The sequence below is a fragment of the Tribolium castaneum genome, chromosome 7, assembly GCF_031307605.1.
Source record: "Tribolium castaneum strain GA2 chromosome 7, icTriCast1.1, whole genome shotgun sequence".
NCBI classification, from domain to species: domain Eukaryota; kingdom Metazoa; phylum Arthropoda; class Insecta; order Coleoptera; family Tenebrionidae; genus Tribolium; species Tribolium castaneum.
In genome coordinates this window covers 6,230,277-6,243,796 of record NC_087400.1, presented here as the reverse complement: position 1 = coordinate 6,243,796, position 13,520 = coordinate 6,230,277, and the positions used below count along the sequence as shown (strand labels likewise).

At 29.8% G+C, this 13,520-nt stretch overlaps 1 protein-coding gene across 4 annotated transcripts in view; it reads right to left on the bottom strand.

Annotated features, from left to right (window-relative positions):
• The window catches only part of Fas1 (Fasciclin 1), a 129,407-nt gene extending 116,472 nt beyond the window's left edge, over window positions 1-12,935 (bottom strand). For 2 of the 4 annotated variants that reach the window (XM_064357793.1, XM_015978303.2), the window contains exon 1: window positions 10,169-10,332. In XM_064357793.1, the coding sequence (XP_064213863.1) occupies window positions 10,169-10,312 (144 nt within the window). In that variant the 5' untranslated portion in view covers window positions 10,313-10,332. Of the gene's footprint in view, window positions 1-10,168; window positions 10,334-12,721 lie in introns of those variants that run through there. The other 2 variants (XM_064357794.1, XM_064357792.1) reach the window with 2 other exon arrangements.
• Between the last annotated feature and the right edge of the window lie 585 nt (window positions 12,936-13,520).

Here is a 13,520-nt window from a genome sequence, read left to right as displayed (position 1 = left end):
AATTTCATATTGGCACTCTATCGAAAATTATCATACCGTTTTTAATAAAACTGTCACCGTTTAACGCAAACACGTTTAAATAATAAATATAAATTCATAGTAAATCTACGAAGATAAAAAAATAGAAACTAGAACAATAGTTCGAATAAGTGTCCAAAAAAATTAAAACCCTCACACAACATTGTTTGTTATTTTTGTTGTTTTAGTGTATTTATTTTCCTCTTTTTTCCTAACTCTTTCTACTAAACTAATATTAAAAATGCAAATTAAATAAACCCGAAGTAAAATAAACACGTTTCAATAATAATTCACATACAGGGTGTCCAGGAGTGTATAATCGGTGTATAACTTTTTTTGCTATTTATACAGGGTGGTGAAGTAAAGTTATATTTTTTAATGGAACACAACATATTTTTGCATAATTAGACTCTGCACAAAAAAGTAATGTAATTTGTACAAATTATTATAGGTCTATCTCTATTCAACTTTTCGTTATAAAAAATACGAATTTTTGAAAAATTATCACGAAGTTGCTAATGAATATTTTTCGAATATTTGCTACAGAAAAACTCAAAATACCTTGTAGGTTTAGCAAATAATCGTCTTTTACTTGAAACACGGAGATAATGTACAGGCTGTACCAAAACGCAAAAAGTTGAGTAACTAATTTTGAATCACCATGTGTTGTTTACACGTATAGAATCCTTTTTAATAAAATGGGGTTTGCATAAAAAATTTAAAATATTTTTAAAAAAATTTCAAAAAAAATAACTTTCCAATACTTGACCACCGGCAAAATGAAGTAAATTCGTCGTTTTAACGTCTTTGAAAAACTTTAGGGCCTAAATGGTTAAAGATAAGGATATGGTCTCGCGAACTTTTTTGTAGGAAATTTGATTCTCTACAACTTTCTTTTTAACAATTTTGTTGTATCTGTAACCGTTTTCGCAGCGTTTTCAAAAATATGGGACATAGTGCCGATTGGTAAAAGTTTAAAAAAAATTAAAATATAATTTACACAAAAATTATTCCATTGTGTTAATGTTTTACTACTGAAAATTTAATGCTCTATCTGCCTGTATTTTTTTCAAATTCATTGCTCTGAAAACTTAGACGGTAATGAAGCAACTGCGCCCTCTGGTGACATTAACGGAACTATCGAAATCAGGAACGGTTTATTTGTACGTCGTATCACATCCTAACCTTTACATATCCGTATCTTGTAGTTACCCAGTTTTGGCTGTAACTAACTCCCTTCTCATTCTTTTTTTTTTTAAAGAGATTCAATAAACAAACTAATTTTAGAATGTATGTAAAAAAGCAAGTCAAATTAAAATTATTTGTAAACAATGGCTATCGGAAGTAACAAAAAAGTTATAGACCGATTAGGCACCCCTGGGTCAGCCTGTATGATTAGAAAACGAAATTGATCATTTGCTCAAGGTTGTAGCAGGTTTTACAACTTGTATTTAATTGAATACATGAATACTTCCAACGTTTTATGATTCTGCAAATTATTATGAATCACTGTGTAGTAAATCAATTTTTTTAACCGTAAAACGAATTAGATATGCTGAGTATTTAAGTGATTTGAGTCACCTGTGATTCACCGTTTCGTAGTTCATGTATATGTCACCAGAGGGTCTTTATTTATAGAAAAAATAAACTCTGTATCAGTCTGGCAATTAAATAAATATTTAGATCAGTAAAACTGACCACTGTTATTGTTGCTATAATTAGCTGGATGTCTTAATGGTTGTAAAATACACTTCGACTTGTTTGATTTGTTTATACTTTAACGTTACATAAACCAGACTTAATAGGACTGGGAGACGTAATAAATTATTAAAAAAAACGTAATTGTTCTCTAATTACAGATTGCAATTTCCCGAATCATCCATTTGCATTTTGCAATAAAACGAGTAGAAAACAGTAATTAGACGAAACTCCATAAACATTAGCTTTTTCTAATCAACAATTCCAATCCTATTTAACATTCTCACTGAATTTTAATTCAATTTATATAACAATACACCTCCGTAAAGTTGACTCCTCAACGAGCTGAAAGTTTTTCACTTTTCAGCATACTGTATAATTAACTGTCACTTTTCTCGACGAAGAAGCGCCACACAATGAAATTTTAATAACACAATAGCTTCCTCTAAGCTCTCCTTTCTTGAAAATTTTTCATTAATTTAAAACTACAATCTCCACAAACTAAAAAACAGAGCAACTTAAGTTCCGGCCTAAACAAACAATAATTAGTAACGATTTTGCGTCAAAGCACGATTTATTGAGCGAATTTCAAATTAGTTTGACTTTTAATTAATTTAATTCATCATCCTTATCGATTTGAACCGCGTTCAGGCACATATTTTTGGGCGGTTTACAGACATTAGAAAAATTAGTTCATGTTGGATTTTACAGCGCGATTAATTACAAATTAATGTTAATCGATTTTGACTGCAAGTGTGATTTATGTGTGCAATTTCGAGTTATGGACCTGTTGACTCACGTGGATTTGTCAACGGTTTTGGTCGCAAAACTTGCAACTAATTGAAGAATCTCCTAATTGTCGCAATTAAGGCGCCACAGCCTTGGAATTGCTCTTATCCCACTCATTCGAACGTTTATAATTTCATTTTCGGCACGTTTTGTGAAATTCTTGATTAAAAAGAGGTTTTTTTGTGGATAAACAGAACGGAATTGGGGAAAAATCGAAACTTCATTAAATTAGAATCGACTGACGCGAACACACCCATGGTTCTGTTGACCCCGGTCGATTCGCTGGGTGAGTCAGCTTGGGGCTGGTCAATACAACACCTGTCCCAGGAATAAAAATTCAAAACGGAGTTTAGCGCATTTCCGGCGGTGGTACTGGGTATTTTATGTTTGTATCGGGGAAAGTGGGCTGTTGTTTTATTGAGGGGAGCTGGCACCAGACGGAAAATGGTAATTTGACACAAACTGAACGAAGTTTTTGAAGGGGAAATACATCATGTTTTTTAATCTTCCAAAACACTTAATACTAGTTAAAGGTTTTTTTGTCATTTTATCACAAAATACTTAGTTAATGTCAAAAGACTTCTACAGTTTGAAACAAAATGATTAAACTCACATTAAGCACATTTCTTTTTAAATTAGACTTGAAAGAAACAAAGACTTGTGAATCACCCGTAGTTAAGATAAAATTCCTTTTCATCAGAAAAAATATCACTTAGGTCAAAATTAAACTAAAAAAGAAACAAAAAAAAATACTCTAGACTGTACCCAAATAAAAAATATGTGAAAACAAATCACAATAAATTATCGAATAATTATAATTATACCGGGTATTCCATCAAAAACCCACATTAGAGGTATTAGTGATAGTTTGTATACAACCATAATCCGTTAAGTTCTGCTCAATGAAAATATTTTCAAGATGGCGGCACTTCCGGTTATACCGGAAGCTGTTATGAACTTTTTAATTTTAAATAAAAAGCGATGTTTTACTGAATTTTTGAATTACTGGAGTTATTTTAAGAAAGTTTTGATCAGCTTACCTGTACATAAATTTAATCTATTTCGAAATATTTAGGATTTTTTGAATATTTTTGGATTTGTTTTCCACTTTAAAAATAGATTACTCTGTCATTTTTAAAACTTTCGAAATCCTCTCTGCCTTATTTGAAAGAAAAAATTTAAATCTTTTCTCTGGTGTTTTCAAATTTCGAAAAAAGTTAGCTTTTTTAATATTAAGTTTGTAAAACTTCAAACATCCATAACTCAAAATTTTCGAATGAAATGCCACAAGTTTTATTTTACTAAATTTAATTCCCTTAATAATGTAGTAATAAAGCAATTAGTAATAAATCCGATTGTGATCAATAAAAAATCATAAATGATCAGTATTTAATTAATTTTTGCATAGTAAAAAATTAAGATTAAATGACAATAAATTACGCAAATTTGTTCAGTATAAAATGAGCAGTAAAAAATAAAACGTTTGAATAAAATAATAAAACATTTTGTTGGCAAAGAGAAAATCCTTAGCCAAAGAAGTACTTTTCCCATAGCTTGCCAAGGAAACGAGAGCAAATCATAAGAAATCAACGTTTTTCAAATCTCGTTTTGTTTTAACGAAAAGAAAAGTAAAATTTTGAACAAAACGTTTGCTTTATTCAAGAACAAATGTTTCTTTGGCAAACTGTTGTAAAGTATGAATCTGTGGCTAGTAAGGTATTTCCGGAAATGTCAAAAAAAAAACAGTATATCTTGAAAATTATCACGGATAGGTATAGAGAATACTAATAAAGATTGTTACAAAATTAAATTTTCTTACACTTAGGGCCGGTTTATAAGAAAGCTCAATTAAAATTAATTGTGCTGTTAAAAGTTAACGACGCGAATGAACCAACCACATTGCTTCAAATTGGTCACGTGATCAGTTAATCAAGCATTTAATTAGAGATTAAATAAATAGCGCTTCTATAAACTGGTTCTTAGTGAAATAAAAAATTGAAGTTTCCATTTGAAAAAAATGAATTATGGCTTGTTAAAGTTGTCCAAAAATTACGTTAAGATTTTGGGGTTTGTAAACTTTTTGCCAATTTTAAAAACACTGAAGATAAGATATAATAATACATTTCTTAACTAAAAAAGCCCTTTTACAAAAAACGAATGAAACGCTATATTTTTTGAATGTCCACACGATTTCTAAAACTCTATCAATAACAGAGTTATTATTAATAATTTATTAATAATTTATAATAAAAAACTAGTTAGTTTTTGATCATTTTTAAAAATAAACCTGTCAACACTAGGTTTATGCAAACCATGTTTGATTTTTTTTTCTTCTAACAAAAATGCATCATTGACAACCACATTCAAGTATTACGGCATTCACACTGAAATAATAATCCCCAATAATTCCAAAAATTTCTTGTAATTTCTTGTAACTACTTCTAGCAATTCCACGTAATGTTCATTTTTTCAAATATACTTCCAAATATACTTCTAAATATAATTCCAAGCAATTTCGATTAAATTCCTAAGTTGAAAGCCCAAATCATTTTTGATAATTTATTTGAAATATCCTAATTCTAATAGACTTCAAAGATGCTAAAAAAATTTTACTATAAAAAAATAGTAAAAATATAATCTTTTTAGAAAATAAATTGTAAGTTTACAACGGATACGTATCAAAAGTACCAAATTCTCCAAAATTTCAACTAGTGCGTGAACGATCATTTAAATAATTACAAAAAGTTGTAAATTTTTTTTACAAAATTCACATAAAAAAATTAAAGTATTTAGTAGCAAACATTGAATTCTGTGTGATTATTAGTTTTTGAGATAAAACAATAGTAAAAATACCTGTATTTTTAATAGACTCACTCTGTTCTTAATTAATCTCAAATATTTTATTTATTTTTGGTTAAAACAAAAAATTGTAAAAGACTTGTTCAAAAACTACTTTTTTGTGATATTTTTTTTTAATTAAACTTTATAATTGTCCACAATTGCATTTTGCGTCAAAATTATGTTTAAGTTTAAGCAAATCGATTTCTTTTCCCATTATGCCTTTATCAGTTGTGACAAATTAAGCATCAATTTAGTCACGTCCCGAAAAATCATTAGCATTATTTACGAGCAATCGTATTGTATGAGCTCCAGTTATTTAAATAAAGCATTTTTATGACCCGTAAACTTAACTGAAAAATAACCATTGATACACGCATTACTGCAACTAAATCGCAAAATATTCCAGTGCTTTAATCGGAAAAAATATCAATTTAGTAGGTGAAAAATTCGGTTGGATGCTTTCATGACTGTTGTACAAAACAACTATTGTTTCCAATACAAAAGCTAGACTAGACAAAGCCGAATATCAAAAAAATTGGATTGATAGAAAAGCGAAGAAAAATTAATTACTACGACTCCAAAATACAGTTTCATGCAAATCCTTTTCACTCAAAATATTTAATAAAAGTTAAAAACTTTGTTGCGAGTTATTGATTTTCCCACACATAAAATAAATTGTACAAAAGAGATAAATTTAGCCAAAATCGAGCACCTGTGTATTAATGCAAATGAGACAATAAATTTTTCGCGTTGGCGATATTCCCAACAGCGGCCATTAAATGCTTCCATGTCTAAAAAGCGGATCTCCACTCCACAGATTCAATGACATAAAAGAGCGCATCTTCCGGTGGATTTCTAACAGTATTTTAATGACGAAACGCAATTCCGCAAAAATTCCTGTTTTTCGCCGAAACTCGGTGATGTGCACAAGTACTGGAACGCTGATTTGACTTCCCTTGACGTCGTCCGACCGCAGGAATATGTGATTACAATCGAAAAATAAGTGTTGAAGCGGAATAGTGATTCGATATGGTGGTGGTAACGAGATGATAATGCGGAGCTTCCGGCAATCTGTGACGACCTGGATGACAATGAGTGATCCAGTCGGATTTCAATTCAATATCTCAGTGTTTAAAGTTCAAGTTCATTAAAAAAATCCAGTATCACATTTTTTGTCGCATTCTCCTTGCGTTCTATTTAATTTTGATGATCCATTTTTCGCTTAAATTTGTGTCATTTTTTGGGCCTCTGGGGTGCGTCAGAGACGCGAACGTATTATTATTTTTAATTTTGACTAATTATATTGCCAACTCTTTTGTGTGCAATGTTGACGACCTAGAATAATGAATGCCACAACGAAAATTGAGTGCTGCTGCAAAACGATACTAATACAATGGAGATACAATTTAATTAAAATTGAGGGAAGTTAATATTTCAAAGCGAGTGATGAGGCTTACGAACCAATATCGGTCTCGATGATGTCTAAATTGAACTATAGAGGAATTTTATTCGGTTTAAGTAATGTTTTGCATAAGCGGCAGAGTTACCAATAAAATTTACTTAAGTAGATTTTGTTTAGAAATTTTGCACTCCGGACAAGCATCACATGTCTTCTACTTTGTCTTTTTTTTCTCAAAATTTACTCTCCTGTTAATTCTAATTGTGATGTCAGAGCAAATTTTTAAAAATACCAATCGGTTTCCATTTTTTTTGTTTCTTTGTTTTGTATTTTTTTTATATTCAATTAAAAGTGCTTCAAACAAATGCATTTTTTTACTTTTCATGTTCTTTCCTTCTAGTTCTTCGAGATTCTTCTTCCCCCTTACCTGTTTTTTCGCTTTTTTTAAGTTTCTTCCCTTGGAAAAGCTATTCCGAGATTTTGAAAATTTTAATAAAACGTAGACCAAATTTTTTATGTTTTCCAAAGCTGATAATTTTGAATCGTATTTTTATTTGTTTTTTTTTTCTGTTTTTAAATACAAAAAAGTGCTTCAAACAAATGCATTTTTTTACTTTTCATGTTCTTTCCTTCTAGTTCTTCGAGATTCTTCTTCCCCCTTCTCTGTTTTTTCGCTTTTTTTAAGTTTCTTCCCTTGGAAAAGCTATTCCGAGATTTTGAAAATTTCAATAAAACGTAGACCAAATTTTTTATGTTTTCCAAAGCTGATAATTTTGAATCGTATTTTTATTTGTTTTTATTTGTTATTTTTTTTAATACAAAAAAAGAAACAAAAATACAAAAAAGTGCTTCAAACAAATGCATTTTTTTACTTTTCATGTTCTTCCCTTCTAGTTCTTCGAGATTCTTCTTCCCCCTTCCCTGTTTTTTCGCTTTTTTTAAGTTTCTTCCCTTGGAAAAGCTATTCCGAAATTTTGAAAATTTTAATAAAACGTAGACCAAATTTTTTATGTTTTCCAAAGCTGATAATTTTGAATCGTATTTTTATTTGTTTTTTTTTCTGTTTTTAAATACAAAAAAGTGCTTCAAACAAATGCATTTTTTACTTTTCATGTTCTTTCCTTCTAGTTCTTCGAGATTCTTCTTCCCCCTTCTCTGTTTTTTCGCTTTTTTTAAGTTTCTTCCCTTGGAAAAGCTATTCCGAGATTTTGAAAATTTCAATAAAACGTAAACCAAATTTTTTATGTTTTCCAAAGCTGATAATTTTGAATCGTATTTTTATTTGTTTTTATTTGTTATTTTTTTTAATACAAAAAAAACAAAAATACAAAAAAGTGCTTCAAACAAATGCATTTTTTTACTTTTCATGTTCTTTCCTTCTAGTTCTTCGAGTTTCTTCTTCCCCCTTCCCTGTTTTTTCGCTTTTTTAAGTTTCTTCCCTTGGAAAAGCTATTCCGAGATTTTGAAAATTTCAATAAAACGTAGACCAAATTTTTTATGTTTACCAAAGCTGATAATTTTGAATCGTATTTTTATTTGTTTTTATTTGTTTTTTTATTTTTTCTGTTTTCAAATACAAATTTGATTGTAGTTAATTCTTTGCATTTTATTTATTTTTGTTTTTTATATACAATTTATTTCTCATTTATTTCTCTTACGAACTGTAGGTGTCACATTTTTATCTTTTTAGTTTTTTTATAAAACATATTTCTTAAGTATTTGAGTAAGACCAAGATAAAGGACCTTATTCTTTAGTTTTTTAATAAAAGATATTACAGAAAATCATAAATCTAACATGCATTTCAAATAAACGAGGTATACAATAAAGAATTTTTCACATACTAGTTCGTTGTTCCCTATCTTCATTTTTGATATTTTCGATTTTTGTATTTTTACTTACATTATTTCATCGTCCTTGACATTTCATATTATATATATTTGCAATAGGTACCAGTTGTGATTAAAGAAAATAAAATGCACACTTTCTCTTGGTTTATTTATTTTATTCTAAAGTTTATCATTTTTGTCTTGTTTTTTTTTGTATTAGTATTTTTTATTATAGTTTTCTTTTCAAAAATCATCTTCCCCATTTTTTTTTTTTATTATTTCTTGTAATATTTGTAATATTTTTGTAATATTTATAATATCGGCTATACCTCTTTTCCAAAAACATTTGTATTAGCATGTTTTATTATAGTTTTCTTTTCAAAAATCATCTTACTCATTTAATTATTTTTTTATTCTTTTCTTGTTTTTTTATATAAACTTAAACAAAATCTAATGTAAGTACTAAAGACTTTTTGTAATGTATATAATATCGTCTAGACCGCTTTTCCAAAAACGTCCAAATAACGAGACCACAATTTTTTTGTTGGTTACTTGAAATTAAAGTTTTTATATATCACAGACAATATCATTCTGGTGGTTATAATGTAACAGCTGCAACTGACAGAACAAAAGACTTTACAAAATTCGCGTTCCCATAATCGAATTTTAAAAACAAAAATACATTTGTCATCACCAAGAAATGAAAATTCGTCGCCTACTTTGATTTTTTTTCAAAAATTTTTTAAATAAAAATTTTTATTTTTTTTTCAAAAATAAGTCAAAAAATAAAAAAGTGCTACGTTGGCGCAAATGTAATTACGATTCTATGAACATAACTTTATTTCGTTTCCGAAAAAAGTGAACGAATAAATAGATATCAGAAAAATAAATTCCGCGCCATCTAACGGCTTAGAAACACACGTGTTCCCCTTTAACCTTAAAGATGTATTACAGTATCATACACAAAAACAGAAAATGATGACATTATTATAATTAGCACAAACTAATTCGAAATAATCAGTGCATCCTTATCTCTAATACGAACAGGGTCACTATAAATAATTTTTAGCTATAAAATATTGCAATATTTGTAAAAACATTCGGTAACAAAATAATTCCAAACCTAAATCAACATCAAAGCAGCAATTTTTCGCTTTTAATTGAGCATTTTTTCCACAAAAGTCACTGTTAATCACAGCGCAAATTAAATTTCCTTGCTTTCGGAGCACACGTCTGAAAAAATTGCCTGAAATTAGTTTAAAATGCAGATGTACACAATTTAATCCCGACCCTCCCCATTTTATTAAGTCAATGGTGTCAAATTTAAACGTATTACCAACCAGGCAACTTCGGTAATAAATTGCACTTATACTGAGCGCGTTATGACTTTATGAAAATAAATATTCCAACAAGTGTTGCAGAATTGGTAGTTTATCTAATTATAATGTTAATTAATTTAATCAATCGGAAATTGCAAAGTTAGAGCTGTAATTTGACGAAAATGTGAATTAGTTCACTTGTTACACCACAAGGGTAGTAATATAATTTTGCACACAAAAAATGTAAGAAGCGATTTCAAAATCGTCAACATAATACCTGAGCAAACTCAACATCCAATGTAAGTTTCTCGATGAGAGACGGCGAAAAGCACAAATGGACGCCAAAACCCGAAAAAGTTATTAAAAGTCCGAGGAAAAAGCACTTTTGCCCACCCATTATTGCACCAAGAACGCACCACATTCGTACTTGGTTGTAACTAAACGAATTCTCATATTTAAACTATTATATCAGCATTAAACTCGCAGGGTCAAGTTAATTCAAGACCTCAAAAGTGAATCATTTATTTGCGAACGAATCAATTTACTCAAAGAATCGATGAAACGCTGCAGCTGAAAAACCTCTCCAGAATTCAACGGTTACGCCAATTTTTTTTGTAATTTTCACTATACACAGGGTGTCCGCTTTTCAAAAATGCAAAAAGTATTTTAGAAAAAACTCCAAAAATTTTGTTCAATAAACCAAATTTTGACAGTTCTATTAAATATGCGAGAAGTTTTATAACTTCGTCTTGTTTTGTTTTGCGAAAAATAAACTTCCAGGTGATCACGTCGTTTAGTTTTTAAGTAAGTAAGCTTGGCGGAAATGTAATCTTCCAGATCCAAATTCAATTAAACTTCCAAAATCTAGTTAGTTAAAAACAAAATTGTTGGCGTTTTTTCCAAAGCACTTTTCGCAAATTCGCTTTTTCCTCCATTTTGATCAGCATGTAAGTTTCAATTGTATCATGTCATACATCGTTGTAATCAGAACGAAAAACACTTTTCAAAAATACAAAAAGCGAATATGGCTTCCATAAGAAAAACCAAAATTGAGTGTTGTAACTCTGACATCAAGAACGCCTTGGAAAATACGATAAGAGATTTAGATTCCTTGTAATAAAGTACCTTAAGACAGTCCTAGTTAAAAACGTGTAGTTCTTTTGGTTTTCGCTTAAAAAAATAAAAACGAAAAATACAAATTTCTGATTTCTTCCAATAATTCAGAAAGTAATAAAGACATATCAAACTGTCTTTCAGATAATTGTTCAGCATAAAAATGCACAACTTTGCCCTAATTTAACGGACCTCGTATCTCTTATTAAAAACTTTTATTTAACTTGCTTTGTTGTCTGTCTGTCTGTTTCATATTTTTGGAGTCAAATTTGAAAGGATTGCCGTTGTCCCAATGAATTGAAATTTTGCGTACTTATTTAGTCTGCATGACAATGCAATCCTATGTGGTACCACTAAACAAATTTGCACAAATCAGCAAAATAATGGTGTTAAATAATACAGAGAAACTAAATCTAAATAAAACAAAGAAAACGTTAAAAATAAGTAAAAACTAAGAAACAATAAATAGAAAAATTAAAAAAATTTTTTTTAGAAAAAAAAATTATTTAAAAGATTTGGTCACGTGATCAGTTAATCACGCATTTAATTGCGAATTAAATTAATAACGCTTCTATAAACCGGTCCTTAGACATTTTTAGAGGTACTTATTTAAGTATCTACACCCTGAGATATTGTAAAAATTTTATCTTTATGTGTTTAGGAGATGCTTTATTTAATTAAAGACTTTTTATAATTAAAAAATTATAAAATAAAAAAATAGAACAATTCTCCATTCACTTCTTGACAGGTTTCTTTCATACCTAAACAATTATAAATAAGAGCAACGTTGAGAACTTAATTAAAAACGACTCTCTTTTCAAAATTATAAATTTTTCATCCAAAACGGGAGCTAAGAGTGAAAAACAAAATCTACGAATTAAGTACTTGAGCTTAATATTTAAAAAATTGAAAAACTTTAACAAAACGTCCTATTTTCCACAATTAGATCAAGCTTTTTTCTCATATTACCATGATGTTTCAATATATTTTTTGTTTACATTAAATTGTTTTAAAATCAAAACAGGCTCAGTCGCTTAAAATTATTACGTAAACCTAAAATAAAAAATAAAACCACCCTAACTTAGTAACAAATCGACAAAAAATAGTTGTTTTTCAACACTTCAAAAAATAAAAAAATAATAAGGTGAAGTCCATTATTAAGGCAGTAGACTGTACCTATCCTTTTAAACAAAGATTTAAATACATTTTTGTCAATTTTTTAAATTCTATCGACGTTTTCAAATTTTACTTATCTTACTGACCATCTTTAACCTTATTGACTACTTATTTTCACAATTTAATCCGACCCTCCTCATTTTATTAAGTCAGAATTAAACTTATCACCATCTTGACAACTCCAATAACAAACTACACTTGTACTGAACACGTTATTACTTTATGAAAATAAATATCCCAACAAGTGTCGTAGATGCTGTAGTCTTAACATCATTAATTAGTGTTTGAAGTGTTCATTAAACCATAATTAAACGAAAATTTCGAAGTTAGTGTTATAATTGAATATTGGCAAACCTGTAGAATTTCAGGGAAGTACAATTTGGCTAAGTGGTCGTGACGACGCAACATGAATTAATTTATTTAAACACGCGATCGATTTTTTGGCGCGAACAATTCAAGAAGCGGTCGCAAGTCATTATTGGGTACCACCTGCTCAGGTACGACTTAACCTTGACTTAGGCGCACCATCAACACACTATACCTGAGACAAATCCGTATCTAGCTTGATTTTCTCGTCGATGGACTGCGAGTGAACGCAAAAAGCCGAGAAAGCTAGAACAAGTCCCACGGAAAAGCACTTTTGCGCCCCCATTATTGCACCAAAAACGCACCACACTCGTAGTTCGTTGACACTCAAGAGAAGACGGAATCACACACACCCTACAAGAAACCGACAGCGACTGAACACACGGCCGCTGAAAATCCCCACCTGAATTCGTAAATGCGCGCCGTGGAGGGCGCATGTGCGACCTGCGCAACGCCCGTTTTCCGGGAATCCGGGATGTCCGGGAAGGGACGTGCGAGAATTTGGCGAGTGAGGAGGAATTTGGGGACAAAGAGGGAATGTCAGGTTGAGGAAGTAAGGGAAGAAAATCTGTGACAAATGAATGGTTCGGTTACAGTTCGGTGGCGGTATTTAGACATTTTGCTAATTTTTATCTTTTATCTAAAGTTTCCCTAATTAGAATTTTCAAAAAGACAATAAGGAATTACAAAATTAGTTAAATGGCAGTCTTGAAAACTTGTCACCTTTTTTTCCTAATGACACCCTGTATATTTTTTGCACCGTTTGATGGAGTATTAAATTGTAATTCCAAATACGTAACACATCCCATATTTTAAAATCGTGTAATAATAATAATTTTATTTCACTTTTAAGTATTAAGAAGACTTAATACTTTCCAGTTTGTTAAAATTTGATTAATACATATTATACACACAGGGTGGAATTTTTAACTTGAATAAAATTCATAACTTTGATTTAGGCGATTTTGGTAAAA